The 14,424-nt window shown below is 48.6% G+C and overlaps 1 protein-coding gene across 1 annotated transcript in view; it reads right to left on the reverse strand.

Annotated features, from left to right (window-relative positions):
* Positions 1–2,291: 2,291 nt before the first annotated feature.
* The window catches only part of LOC309597710 (discoidin domain-containing receptor 2-like), a gene marked incomplete at its 5' end in the record, with an annotated part of 33,376 nt that continues 21,243 nt past the window's right edge, over positions 2,292–14,424 (reverse strand). The window contains 6 exons of the mRNA XM_082327361.1: positions 2,292–4,709; positions 5,948–6,097; positions 7,512–7,746; positions 10,495–10,692; positions 11,069–11,190; positions 13,789–14,033. Coding sequence (XP_082183487.1) covers positions 4,569–4,709; positions 5,948–6,097; positions 7,512–7,746; positions 10,495–10,692; positions 11,069–11,190; positions 13,789–14,033 — 1,091 coding nt within the window. The 3' untranslated portion in view covers positions 2,292–4,568. The remainder of the gene's footprint in view (positions 4,710–5,947; positions 6,098–7,511; positions 7,747–10,494; positions 10,693–11,068; positions 11,191–13,788; positions 14,034–14,424) is intronic.

Raw genomic sequence — 14,424 nt, forward strand, 5'->3', positions numbered from 1 at the left:
TAAGTACGTATCAACTAGATCACCAGCATCCACAGAGCCACCCGCTTCTTCAGAGGGCTCGGATCCGGCAGCAGGACTGCGCTCCAGCCAATTTGGCAAGAGCGTATCATGTCTATGCAACTCTTTTATTCAAAGGAGATCTTCAAACATCCTTGATGCAAAAGTTATGGCAGTTTGGAAGCCAAACCCTGCACAGCAGCCCTGGCAGCTTAAAATAAATGGAAAAAAGGGGAAAAAGAAGAACAATTTTGACTTTACCCTCAATGTGCTATGGCATGGTCTTTAATTATACCCTGTTATAAGGTGGTGCTTCTTATCCTGGAGCCCTGTCTCCTTCGGATCATGGAATATTTAATAGTGTTTTGAAAAAAAACCCAAAATATCATGAATCATAAATACTACGTGATCCCAAGCAGAGCTATTTGCATTGGAAATGAACAGACATTTTTGGATGAACTTCAGAACTCACCCAGGGAGATAGTAGGGACTGGGAGGGAAGAGGCTATTTTCCTTCGGGGCTGCCATGGCAATGCGGCTGCTCTCGGTGGCGGGCGTGGGAGGAAGGAGATGCGGCACGATGCGGTCGCCCGGGAAACCTCTATGATGCTGCCGGGAGCAATGTTGGTACCCGACAGCGCTTCCAGCTGCAGCACACAGCTTGTCAGGTTTTCCTGGACCCGTCTTTTTCCCCCCCCCACCTGGAAATTTTGGATGAGCACGGAGATTTTATAGCATTTGTCAGATTTCCTGAAGGCTCGTAGCCCCTGGGACAGCAGCGCCAGATGTTTCCCATAAGCAGCCCCAGCACAAATACGTGTTCACGGCACGGTTCCCGTCCCAACACACAACTCGGGGAGCCTGGCCGTGCGTGCCGCAGTGACTGGTACAGCACATGCGTGGCTGGGCCGGCGCTGCCTGCGCTCCCACGGCCATGCGCGCGCCCTTCTGCCGCGGAAACCCCAGGGCAGCGGTTCGGGGGTCCACCACGCCGTGGTGGAAGGCTCAGCCCTCCTCTCCCTGCTCCTCATTGCCCTCCCGGTCCGGCTGTTGGAGGACGCAATCCTTGGCTGCCTTGCTTCATGCAGGATAAAGGTTGATCCCGTTCCCAACATCGCACGGTCACGTCTTGTGGGCGGTGGGTTTCACCCCCCTCCAGCTGAAGGCAGGCCCAGGACACAGATTTATTGAGCAGCCGCTCTGGCCAGTATGTCCTCAAGTCAAAGACCACTACGCCTGTTAGCACCAGCATCATTTCCACCAAGTACAATACCAGCAGCAAGCCTGCTTTGCTGCCAAAGTCCCTCTATGGCCTTGAAGAGCTCAGCCACACGGCTGGCAGAATCATTTTAAGGTTTCAAAGCTACTAACCAGAAATCAGAGAGTATTTGAGGGTTGTCCTCATCTGTTTAGGTGCGCATACTCCACCCAAAATTGTATCTGAGGAGAGAAAAACACTGCTTTGACTCTTGCCCTTGGTGCCTGAACACTTTGGGAGATCTGGAAGTCCCAGCCTTTATAAATATATTTGAGTTTGCCCAAATACCTGAGCTCTAACCAGGGCCAGACCTCTCCAGCAGCCCCAGGCCTGCAGGGCGGACGGGGCCGAGAGGTCTACGACGGCTCCTCTCAGAGGTGCGCAGTGGGAGACCAAGGGGTAGCAGGCACAAGATGCAACACGGGGAAGGCCCACTGGACGCAAGGAGAAAATCCTCCCCCACGGGAGAGGCGCAGCCCTGGCCCACGGTGGCATCTCCATTCTTGGAGATCTTCAAAGCTCAGCTGGGGAACACCGAGAGCACCCCAAAGCAGCTCTGAAGTTAGCTCAGCTTTTAGTGGACAATTGGATTAGAGACCTCCAAAGGTCCCTCCCAGCCTAGGTCTTCCTCTGAGTTTAATATGAACATGGAAAAAAAATGGCTTACTAAAATGCAGCACCGTATTCATGGCACCGAACAACGATCCCAGGCTGTCCCAGGTCCCATCATCCTCCTCGGCTCCTGAGGAGGCTCAGGCCAGCAGCTTCCCAGCATTTCCAGAAACTCCCTTCAAAGCTCACTCCTTTAAATGGCCAGGGGCTGCTCCTTCCAAACCTGCGGGTCACAGGCTTACCAAAGAGCTACTGAATAGTCGGACCAAAATATCGGTCCTCAGTGCAGACACCTGGGTAAAGAAGTAGAAATTCACTTTTGTCAAGGTTATCATTAGAATTTATTGATATGAGAGAAACTTCGTATGTCAACATGTCAACGGAAGAACAGCACGTCCTGACGAAACAGAAGTACAAAGCCCATCCGGGTGACGTTACAGCGCTCTGGTATCTCTGAACTCTCAGGTACAGGAGGTCACGCACACAGCTGTGTATCACTTGGGTGCATTTTCTGGGACAGGATAGAAATGCTCCAGAAATACAATCGACGCGTGGTTTGCCAGCCACCAGTGCCCGAGGGGCTGCAGCAGGGACCGCGCTGGCTTTGGCTCCCATCGCCCAGCTCCAGACGGTGCACGTGTGTAACGGCAGCTCACCCCGGGCCCCTCTAGTCAAAGGGGGAAAAAAAAAAAAAAAGAAAATACCTATTTGGGGGTGAGATTCCCCTGAGCCCGTGTAGCCCTCGCAGGGAGATGAGATGACTTGTACCCTCTGGCTCCTTGTCACGTAAAGGGGCTCAGAGGACCAGCTCGGACGGAGACGCCTACACGCAGCCAGGGGAGGCCCAGGCCGGGTCTGCAGCAGGACAACCTGGGCACGGTCCTATCGAGCGAGCTGCAACTGGGAAACTTCACGACGGAGTTTGCTCTGCCCGGGGAGCAGACACGGCCACGCCACGCTCCGTCCTGGCGTCTGCCAAGTCAGAAGCAGGTTTTTTTTTTTTCTTTCAACGTAACAGTCGTACTTATCCTCGGATTAGAACTGCTTTGACATTCCCTCTCTCAGCAGTGCCCTCTTACAGAGCTCATAGCACAGACAGCCGTTCACACTATGCTTGTGGCTAAGATAAAAATTATAATCTTTACTGGAAACACATACTATGCTGGATGCTGTTTAAAAAAAGCCAGGTGCTGAGCTTTCATCTTCTCCCAGCTTATGAAATATTTGGTTTGGTCCTAAGTATCTTGCTAAACGATTAGAGAGGGAATAACAGGCTATTCCCCAGGCACCTGGTAAATCCACAATGGATTTATTGTAGAAACGAGCTGAATTCTCTAACTCACTCCAAATGGATTTCAGAGCCCTCTAAAACCCTCCAGAGAATGAGCCGTTTGTGACACGACAAACAAAAACCAACCCCAAGTTCAATGAGTAATTTGTCTTACATCATGCAGGGAGCACCCAAAATAAAACGCAAGCCCAGACTAAGGGGATATGTCTGTCCCATCTCCCGATGCCAGATTTAATCACGGCAATAAAGGAGCCTGGGCCAAAGTGCATCTGCCTGGCCGACAGCACTAACCCTGCTGCAGACCTGAAGAGGAACCGCTGATGCTAGGAATACTTATCTGAGCGCGGGTGCGCACGCCCGCGCCAGGGGCCGACCCGTACTCTGCTCCTTCTCCTCTCGCGCGAGCCGTGACAAGTGACATAGCGGGTTCTGCTCTCAGCCATTCGGTTTCACCAAATCTAAGTTCCCTCTGCACATGTAACAGCATTGACTTAGAGATCTCATATTAATGGGTAATTATACAGGATTAATTGCACATCAGTCCATTGTGGCTACAAGTTCATTAGGCTAATAAATCTACATAGTGACAGTAGTACAGTATCAGCTACTTTTCAATACAAACTCCCTACCCTAGCCTTAATTTGTAGGTCAAAAGAAGATCTTCTACCGTAGTGACCTTCCTATGACCTTTAACATTCATTTTCAAAATTTTTTTTTTCTAGAAAAAAAATCCAGTGTGGGGAAAATGCACATATATAACAAAAGCAGTGCTTAACAACCACAGGAAAAAAAGAACATGATCTTGGACTCTTGTATCAGCATCCTCCGTAGACCCTGGTAGCATTACTTCCAAAGGGTTGCTAAATCCAGCTCCGTCAGTTCTCAAGTCCGTTAAACCGTTCCCTAGCTCTAGACATTTCTAGTCCCTCGCTATACATATTGTCTGTAGCAAGAGCATACAGAAACACTTGCTAATGTGCACAAGACTTCCATTGGATTTAATGGAATAGTTTTCAAAAACTGAAGTCTCTACTTCTAGAAATCTGTTCTTGAGTGGTAGCGCTCTCACCGACCGGTAGCTTTCTATTCCACCCAGGAGAGAGCTCCAAGTCCCTCGTAAAGTTTTACTCATTCGTTTTGCCCAAAGGTGTACGGGTGTCAAATAAACCCCTCTCACAGTATTCCCAGGAAATGATTCAGAAGAGGAGATGATTTTTCAACCAAATGAGATCCTCTGGTCCTGTGTGTCCGACCATGGCCAATAGAATGAGCAGCTGCCATGGACATCTCAACTTAAATACGGAACAGTCAAGGGAGGAGAGCAAGGTGGCCTGACCATCTTCCCGTGAGGTACAGGCAAGGAGACACCAAAGTCACTCTGTTCTCAACAGTTTGTCTCTTTTTCTGGAGTCAAATGTTTGATTCCATTTGTTCTAGCAGGAAGTGGTGAATCATGTCAAAAGTGGGACGATCTTTTATATCCCTGCTCCAACATTTCAGCATCAGGTCAAACACAGGGTTGGGACACAGAGGAGTCTGGGAGAGATAGATCTGAAAGGAAGAAAAAACACAGCTATTTCAGCAGGCTTTTCATAAAGCAATTGAACCTGTACTAAATTAAAACCAAAAGGACAGTTTCATTCTAGGTTTACAAGACACGGCCATCATGCAATGTTTGAAATCCATTATGCGTGAATCTGGCAGTGAAGTCTGGATGGAGCTCGGACGCCATCTCAGATGGCATCGCGGACACTTTGCCAACTTGTCTGATGAGCTGGTCACAAAACAGTCCTTTGTCCCCCAGGAAACACGAATGCTTCAGAGAGACTGGTCTTCCAAGTGACAGCAAAACACAGACCAAAACCAAATTTACCACAATAAAATCCAAATACTTTCACTCACCGTAGGCAACCCATGAGGCTTTCTAAGCATCGTGACAGCTTGTTAGCAGAGACAGAAAAAACACCTTTTAGAGCTTATCTAAAGCACGGCTTGGCAGAATTTTCTTCTTCCTCTCTCATTTCAATACACATCTTTTAGGCTCTTCACTAAATCATTAGTATGCAGGAGACAGTGAATAAAACCTCCCATGATTTTATTCCCCTTGATCCCTTGACTTGTTTGGTGCTAAAGGTGAATTTTGGGAGAACAGCAAACAACTGGCACTCCACTTTTTAGGGTACAGCGATCCTCAGTACTGAGGTGCTGGATTGTCCTGCTCTATTTAGCATCATCACTGGTATCTACTGAAGGTAGCAGCGGTGGAGGGGACAGTCCTGCCTGGCAGTTGGTAAGAGAGGACAACGACACAGAAAAGCCCTTCAGCAACTAGAGATCGCCAAAGGCTTCTCGGCGTGTCTGGAGATACGGGGAGTATCTAATCCCTGGGCACTAACGACTCCTCCTTCCCCACCTCAGCAAGCGCTTCCTTGTCTTTCAGAGAAAACACTAATGGGAGAGAGATCTGATAAAGGAAAAGAGCAAAAGAATGGTGTAGGAGAGCCCAGAAAAGCTAAGGAGGACAGTGCATCACGGGCAGATTGAAACAGAAGTGGCTTATAAAGGAAGAAGCCCTGGACAGGGCCAAGAGATTCCTCCAGTGGGACTCCAAGAGAGGAAAGCCAGTGCAATGAGCCTGGAGGAAGAGAGGAGGAACACGCTTGAAGAGATGAGTAATAGAAGCAGAGACTTCTGCAGATGACGTAAGGACAGCAGAAAGGCCCTGGGGAGATCCACTTGGATGTGGCCAGGTCAAGGGAAGGAAGGAGAGGTCACATTTGCTTTCTTACCTGCCTGCCCTGGCTCCGGAAGAATTCTCCCGTGTTCTCGATGACTTGCTCATCTGAGAGGAGGCTGTACGGTTGCTCCTTACACAGTATGAACATCTCCCAGAGCGTGACCCCAAATGCCCAGACATCACTGGCTGTTGTGAACTTGCCCTGCGAACGCAAAGGATGTTGTAAGCCCAGGTTGCTCACAGCGCACATTCAGCAAAAACCATTTCAGTCGACACTCCATGCAGCTAAACACGAGGATGCAGAATTCGTACCTGGTAAAATGCTCTCAAAAAGAGCCAGCAGAGCAGGTAACCTGCTCTCAGCAATGCATGAAGGGACCGAGGTATGACATTGCTGCTTTGTGGGGCAGGAGCAGCATGTCTGTGGGACCCCGGGGCAGCTCTAAGAAGGGGCAGCTTTCACTGGGGCAAACCTCTTGAAACAGGGAGCAAGTCTCAGAGAAAGCCAGAGCCGGCTGTCCCTCCTGAGAAAGTCTGTATTTGTCTGCAGCAGTAGGAAAATGGACTGTGGCAGGGGGTGGAGAGCTGCTGCCTACCTCCACCCAAAACCCAGCAGCGCAGCACAGAAACGCCTTTGAACAGGAAGCAAAGCCCTTGGGGGGAAAGCAGAGGCAAAGCAGACTCCAGACTCTTAAAGAAAGGCCAAGATAATTTGATCTTTGCACATGTAAGAAGTCGGATACAGTCTGCTTGCTGTCTCTGTTTTCTGTCGTCGAAAAATGTGCCCAAACTGGCCGTGTTTGGAACAATGTTTCTGAAGAAGTAAAAAGAAGCTAAAGATTGCTCAGAAAATAACAGACAACAGTCAGGGGCTGGAGGACCTGTTTGGGCAGAAAACATCCAAGACCCACATTGCCCAGGTTATCTGGCAACCCTAGCAGTCTGTCAGTGTTTGGAAGATGTTCACACAAGGAAGATGGGAGTGACTTACGGTTTAGATGCAGCTCTAACCAGGAAAATAGGGTGAATTTAGAAAAGCTTAGGCCTACCAGCCTTTATAGCAAAGGTAATTACAATTTTTCTGAGTACTCAGAGGGGGGGTGTTGTAAGAAAGTATAGCTAGGTGATCTCACCGACTAGTCTGAGAAAGAAATATGGGGCTGAATATTAAGGAACTGCCTCCAGACTGGGCGTGTTTGGGCTGTTGAACAATCTTCTACGGGGAGACAGCAGGACCCTTAAACACGAAACAAAATCCCAACCTCAAAACCAGACTTGGCACTTGAAACTCATGAAGTTCTGTCCCTGTCCCTCTCAGCTTCACAGCTGGGGAAATAAGCCCAGGAAGGCAATTTCCTTATGATTCCAGCAGGAATCCTGAATGCCAGGCACAGAACAGAAATTATGCCCCAGATGATCTACGCTGTATTTGCAAGGACAAGCTCCTTTTCCAGGATGAGTTATGTCCAACGCGACCCAATGGACACCTCACCTGGGGCCATCTGCAGCATATGTTTTGATGCTATGAGGACCATTACACAAACACATGTTACTATTTCAGGGGCACAGTGAAAAATCAGAGGAAGGGAGAGAGAATAGTTTTGTGCAGTCCCTACCAGGAGGATGCTTTCCCAGGCCATCCAACGTATGGGCAGTACAGCTCTTCCCTGGATACGGTAGTAATCCCCACTGTAAAGATTCCTGCTCATGCCAAAGTCCGCAATCTTGATGGTGTAGTTGTTCCCCACCAGGCAGTTGCGAGTTGCCAGATCTCTGTGCACGAAATTCAGAGAGGCTAAATACTTCATTCCAGAGGCAATCTGGGTGGCCATGTACAGCAGGTTAGAGTAGCTGCATTAAAAGAAAACAAAAAGAAAAAAATCAATCAAGTTCCCCACATTCAACTCTTCCTTGCATTTGATGTATTACAGTGACCTGTCAGGTCATTTTTTGCCATAACAGTGAAACTAAACTGTCTAGTTTCAGGGCACTAACACTTCTACCTGCCAGGCTAAGCCAAGCTCCTGAGCTGACTAAGCAAGAACGGACAATTCAGGGCCCTTAAAATTTGACATCTCTTAGCTTTTTTTCAATATCAAGCATTAATCTCAAGATTTTCCAAAGAGTTTATGCATCAAAGCACCAACTTTTTGCAGAGACACATGAGAAACTAAGCTGTACAATCTCAGAATCTCATATCTAAAAAACTGCTTAGCTTGGTTATTTCAAACACTGCCACTATTGCATGCTTACATTAATATAAGTACGTCATTTAACATTAAAGAGAGCTTATTTTTAAAAATATGTTTAATATTACTGACAATATAAACAGATGCATTTTCCATCTAATATAATTTTAATTCCCCCATTAGCAAAATGAAGATAATAAAGTTGCGTGATACACAAAGTTTGGACCACCTGACTTTAAGCATTCTTCACACACTGTTATTCTGTGATGCTCGGCTTGTTTCTCACTGTGCGCGCTCAAATGCTTCACACAATCAATCATAACAAATCTAATAAACTGTTCACAGTTAGTGTTCTCCGATAAAGCTCCGAAAAAGGAAGCCTTAGTCTCCTCCTCTTTGTGTCTGGTGGCAATGAGAAAAGCACTACCATGTTACCTAAATTACAATCATCTAATGCATCTAATGCTAACGGAGCCAACCTACCTGCTCTCACCAATAGCTCAGCTATCGCTGCAGAGATGCGGAGGCAGCCCCTCGCCCCGGCAGAGCGCTGGCAGGAGGGTCTGGGCACCGCTTCCCTCCCAGCCTTTCAGCACGCCGAGCACCGCAGCTCAGCTAGGAGGCACTTAGCCCAGTCCCACGGCCAGCTCAGCGTTTCTCCTGATCCGAGTGGACCTGCTGTGCCCCCAGAGAAGGAACCGGGCCACCCACTTGCACCTTGTTAACCTGGTTGTTGGCTTTTCGCATAGGAGCGGGCACAGCCTCCAGACCCTACCTTCTCCCTTCTTCCCGCTCAGCTCCAGTTGTCTCCCTGCCTGGGGCTGTGGCTCTTTCCCGTTCAAGAAGTCCCGTCTCCCCTGTCCCATCCGCACCCTGGCAGGGTCCCATCAGCAGCTACCTGTTGGCTCCCTGCCCCTCTGCTCCACAAGCTCTGCGGGGCTTGATGCACGCTGCATAGACGGGCAGACGGAGACACCTCTCCGCAGACTCACCTTCGTGGTTTGTCAGAGAGACAGCAGGGAGATGCATTTCAAATACCAAAGAGCCATAAGGACTTAAAAATGTGTGACCTCTCTGCAGGAAAGGGCTGGTCACCACATTTGGCGCACCAAGAATTGAGCTTGAGAGACTGGTGAGATGGTTGGCCTTGCCCTGTCAATCAGACACCCGCAGCCGCCGGCAGAGACAAGCTGCACTCTCTGGCATTGGAATCCGTTTCACTCTCAGTAAACAACTCCTATACAGACAGATATCTGAGCTCGTCATACCGGCCTCCTTTAACGTGAAACTGTGTCTGGCTGGAAGGGACAAAAGGAGAGGCTGAAGGATCAGCTGGAGGGAAAGAAAAACTAGAGGCAGAGCCAAGTAGCAGAAACTAAGGAAGAATGCGAGTGACAGTGCTGAAGTCCGATGAGAGGCGAGGAAGAAATAAAGAAGAAAGGACACTTTGAGGCTTTTGCCAATCCACAAGTCTAAAGGTGAAAGCTGTTTCAGATGTGCAGAAAGGGCAGAAGACTGGAGAGAGCTGGAATAGGTTTCTACTCAGATGCAAACCCTCTCCCGTGCTACCGTTCGTGGTGCGTCACGGCTGCAGGATGCAGTTTAACACTCCCCGACGGGACTACTGACCGCTGCCAGCTACGGGCAGAAACACTGGTGGTGTCTTGACATGGTAAGACCCAGCCATCTCCTGTCCAGTCCATCAACAGAACTGGCTCTGCCTAACTGCCTAGCTCTTGAACTGCAAATAAATCTAATCCTTTGGGGAGGTACACGCCAAAGGCTAAGCAATGCAGCAACTTCTGATCAGTGCAGTTAGTCCTACACCCAACTCTCTGCTGAGGAAAGGATTTCTGCACTAGTAGAGATGCTTTCATGTTAGATTTAATCCTTCCATAGAGGAGGGAGCTAAGTGCCAGCGCTGACAGAAAATGGTTTTCTTTGCCAAATATTCTTCTGTTGACTGATGAAATCTTTCCTCAGTGAAGCTCCACATTCAACTCCCCCCATGTGATATTTTTTAGACATCCAGAGAACATATGAACCTTCTTAAAAGCCTAAGAGACATTCTTGATTTTCATCCCAAAATTTTTGCTGTAATGCAACTGGCTTTCCATATTAATGAAATATTTGATGCAAGCCCACTAACATAAACAGACGGTCATATCAGTAAACAATACATCTAAGATGGTCACCAAGACCAGAGCAGCCCACAGTCAGGGACACTTCATGGGAACACAGACCTCCAGAGGCCTCGAGAACAACCTCCCATGCAAAGCGGGACCAGTGTCCACAGTATGTGCCATGGCAATGGCCGGGCTGGAGGAAGGTCACTGCCTGGAAGGCACAGCAGGCGAAAGCGGTACCTCTGTATTACTGATTTGTCCCAAAGATGGGCAGCTCCTCTTACCTGACGCAGGGAATATTGTTTGAAATGGCAAATTTGCTGTAGATCTCCCTCTGCGACAGGAACTGATTGAGGTCTCCATTTTCCATGTACTCTGTTATCATGCACAGTGGGTCATCACGCACACACACCCCCAGAAGCCGGATGATATTTGGGTTCTTCAGCCGTGACATGATCTTGATCTCCTTCAGGAAATCATTTCTTGTAAAAGAGAAAACACAGGTTCGAATCGTAAACTATTCCTTTGTTTAAGGAAAGCAGAAGTGGCATGTAAGAAAGTCTCAGTTCAGACATTTACACTTCTGCACACAGTACGTTTGAAAGCTGGTTCTGTGCTTGTGTTCAACATTGACGCCTTCCCCAGCAAAGAGGATTAATACAGCATTTCAGTTTGACATTATGTCTGTTCCTATCCCCCACTCCCTGCTCGTGTCCTGCTCCTTACATGAACACACAGACCATACACCAGAGACACATGGCGCTCTTACAGAAGTCACCGGGGTTAACCTATGTGAAACTGTTGCCGGGAGAGTATTTGCTTTCCTTCTCAGATGGCCGGCGTTGCGGATGCGCTTACCTGGCTGTTTTGTTGACATCTGATCTCAGCATTTTCACTGCTACGAGAACCGGCTGGTGAGTGAATTCTGTAGGCGAGACTCCCAGGAATTCCAGCAGGCCGTCGGCCTCACAAAGGTGCACCTGCGGGGCAGAAGGCAGAGGCAACTATGAGAGCATGCACAGGCAGAAAACCAGAGGAAAATAACGTCACATTGAGGCCACCAGTTTGGTCACCGCTGGCAGAATGACCAAGTGAATGATCTAATGAAGGTGACACTGTTCTGGTCAGAAATAGCCCATAGGTTGGCCCTAGATCCTGGACAAAATGTGTACATACGCTATATAGCCCGTGACATTGGAATGCACATGGATTGCAGCCTGACGCGTTCCCAGTGCACTGAATTTACTGTATGCGTACAGACTGGTGCAGTAGATTACTGGGGCAGTCCAAGTCGCCCAGCAAGTACTGGAGATGCTCAGGAAGGCCACTGTGCCTGGAGTTGTCTGCTTTACTCTGCATGCGCATGCAAACAGCAGGGCTGCAGCAGGTTTGGCATGTACAGCACATCACACGAGCCATGCAAGTCCAGAACTGTCCTGCAGCCCGGCTTGAGTCACCGCTCAAACTTAACTGAGGAGCATCCAGGAATAACAGACAGCTATTCAAAGTCCTCCAATTCCAGGTAAAAAAAAAGCGTGTGTGTGTGTGTGTGTGTGTGTGCATGATGTAAACACCTCATGTGTGAATATACCCAGAGATGAATACTCTGATGAGTACAGAGAATTCCAAGTTTCTTCAGATAAAAAAATGAATAGAGACATAAAATTACTGCTAGGGTTCTATAAGAAGGGGTAACAAGACACTTGCTTAAGAAGTTATCAGAATGCATATTGAAATGGAGAACTGGGCAAGAGATGCTGGGGTGGGGAAAGCAGACAGACCCAAGTGTGTGGGATAGGAAAAAGGACTGGAGGAGGGGAGCAGACGGGATGCGTCAAAGACTTGCAGCAGTGAGGGGAATGCAACGGGAGCTTAATGAATTTTATATTAAGAAAGCACCAAGAACTTATGTGACAAGCATGGTGAGAAGAAAAAGGAGACTGCATAGAAAATGGGACAAACCCACAGAACAGAAACAAGAGTACAAAGATGCTGCTGCAGTTACATGGAGGATGAAATCTGCTGTGGTGAAAGTAGTCACGAGACTAGGAATAGGAGAGAGGGGCACGGTACTAAGCACATGTATTACAAGCACAGGTAATGTGTCACTGAGTCCAGGGAGTGGATGATTTGGAGCAAGGAAGAAAAAAGATTGAAAGGGAAGGAAGCTCTTGAGTGGAGAGGTGAAAAAAGCAATGAGCCATGTTGCTAGAGGCAAGACTGCACACTAAGCCAGAGCAGTGGAGCAGAGCGTATGATGATGACCAGTTTGGTAAAGACTAAGGAGGTGAGAAGGAGAGACGGGAGAAGGCGATGCAGCACCTTTGCAAAAGTGAGGGAAAGAGCCGGTGATGTGAGGAACAGGCTCTGAATCAGTCTCCAAGGAAAATGGAGATGGAAGAGCCTGGCTGTTGCTGTTTGACAACACAAAGGAGGAGGAGGAGAAAGCTTTGACGGTTTTTAGAAGGAGAGGAAAGGAGAAACCAGAAGCAAACAATGAGGAAAAAAAGCCTCTCTCTTTCACTTTTGGAGCACAGCCCAAGGCAGGGCAGGATCCAGGTGACAGCAGAAGGGGCTACACCGACAGCCAGGTGCAGAGGCTGAGGATGCCAGCACCTTCCCAATACACGGAGTGATCCAAAAGGAGTGAGGGGGACAGGGAAGGGGCTGGGGTAGGGAAGGCGTGCTGTCCGACGGGAGGAACTATAAAGACCGGCACAGCACAGAGGAGGAAGCAGCCAGTAAAGGGCTGTGCTTTGCCAAAATGTAGTAGACAGGTAGAATTTAAGGCTGTGAGTGAGCAAAAGCTGGGAATTAAAAAGAGACAGTGGAAGAGCGGGAGCAGGAGAGGGGAAGACCTGCTCAGTATGGAACTAAGGACAGTGTGGAAATGAAGCAGGGAGAACAGGCAAGGCGAGGTGAAACCATTCATAGCTTGAAAGGAGCTCAAGGGGCAAAGAGAAAGCGTGGCAGATGACAGATGCATGTATCATGCTGCCGGAGGCTTCCGACACAAACTGGGACTTGAGCAAGCAGCAATGCTAGCGAATATGTGAGGGCACCACAGGGCTTGGGAAATGCCTGCTTTGCTCGGGCCAGCGTGCAGAGCTCCACCAGAAACTCCACCTGTTAATGTGAAAGCTCTTTTCACAGCTAGGATCAATCTGTCTTGGCTGGAGTCACTGCTAGACTTTTCAAACTCATGTGCCTAAAGTGGGTGACAGCCATCGCACGTTTGAGATATCCATGGAAGATTGTGAAACAGTCTGAACTCACATTCCCCGGCCTTTTGTATAGAGTCATAGAAGGGGATGCAGACAGTGAACAAAAAAATTCACAAAGCTCATCTGTTGAGACAAGACTCATGTGGTACCAAGCAGCAGCCTCACAGGTTCAGAATGGGGCTCTCTGAAGCCTATCAGCAGCTTTCCCCAACAGCAAAAACATGTATTAAATAAAATCCTGGTATCCGGGTCCCTCAGCCCCCAAATATGAAGCAGTGCCAGAGAGGCAGCTCAGAAGTTTCACTGTGCCAAGCATCTCCTTTCTGTTGGAAGTGTGGAAGAGAATGGCTGTACCTCTCCAAACTGTCCTTCTCCCAGCTTTTCCTTGAGTCGCAGCTGCTGCCGTGGGAATTCACCCACTGAGATGTCCTTCTTGGTAAGTGAATCCACAGTGAGGGCTGGGACTGCATACATGTTGTTGCCAGTCACACCTTGCAGGTGGACGATATCTGTTTCTGCATAGTGAGGAACATTGTTCTGAAAGCCTTGGTGAGGCGTGGACTTGGTCAGGTCAGGCTCAGCATAGTCCCCACTGCACACTAAGAGGAAACCAAAGAGAGGTGGAGTCAGACACACTCACTCCCTTAAAACCAGTATGGCCTGGCTTCCACTCCTCTGGATCCTGCAGACCTCTGGGAATTCAGCCTAGCTGCACGCCTACCACCTTGTACCAAGGTACACCCAGATGGAAGACTCTCCTTTATTTTAACCAGGGCTTAAACCAGAGCAAGACACATTTCTGCAGACACCAGAATACCTGTGAGGTGCCAGTGAACTCGTGTTAAGCAGCTGCCTCTCTATCCAGTCATGAGAGCTAAAATTCTTGCTCAGACATGGAGGCATGAGTCTGAAGTGGTTTCCTGTTTCTGAGTCATCCTAAATATGATGTGTTCCCCCCTTTGCAACATCAAAATTGCTCTGGATTCACTT

This window comes from Platalea leucorodia (assembly GCF_965183815.1).
Source record: "Platalea leucorodia genome assembly, chromosome: 15".
NCBI classification, from domain to species: Eukaryota; Metazoa; Chordata; class Aves; order Pelecaniformes; family Threskiornithidae; genus Platalea; species Platalea leucorodia.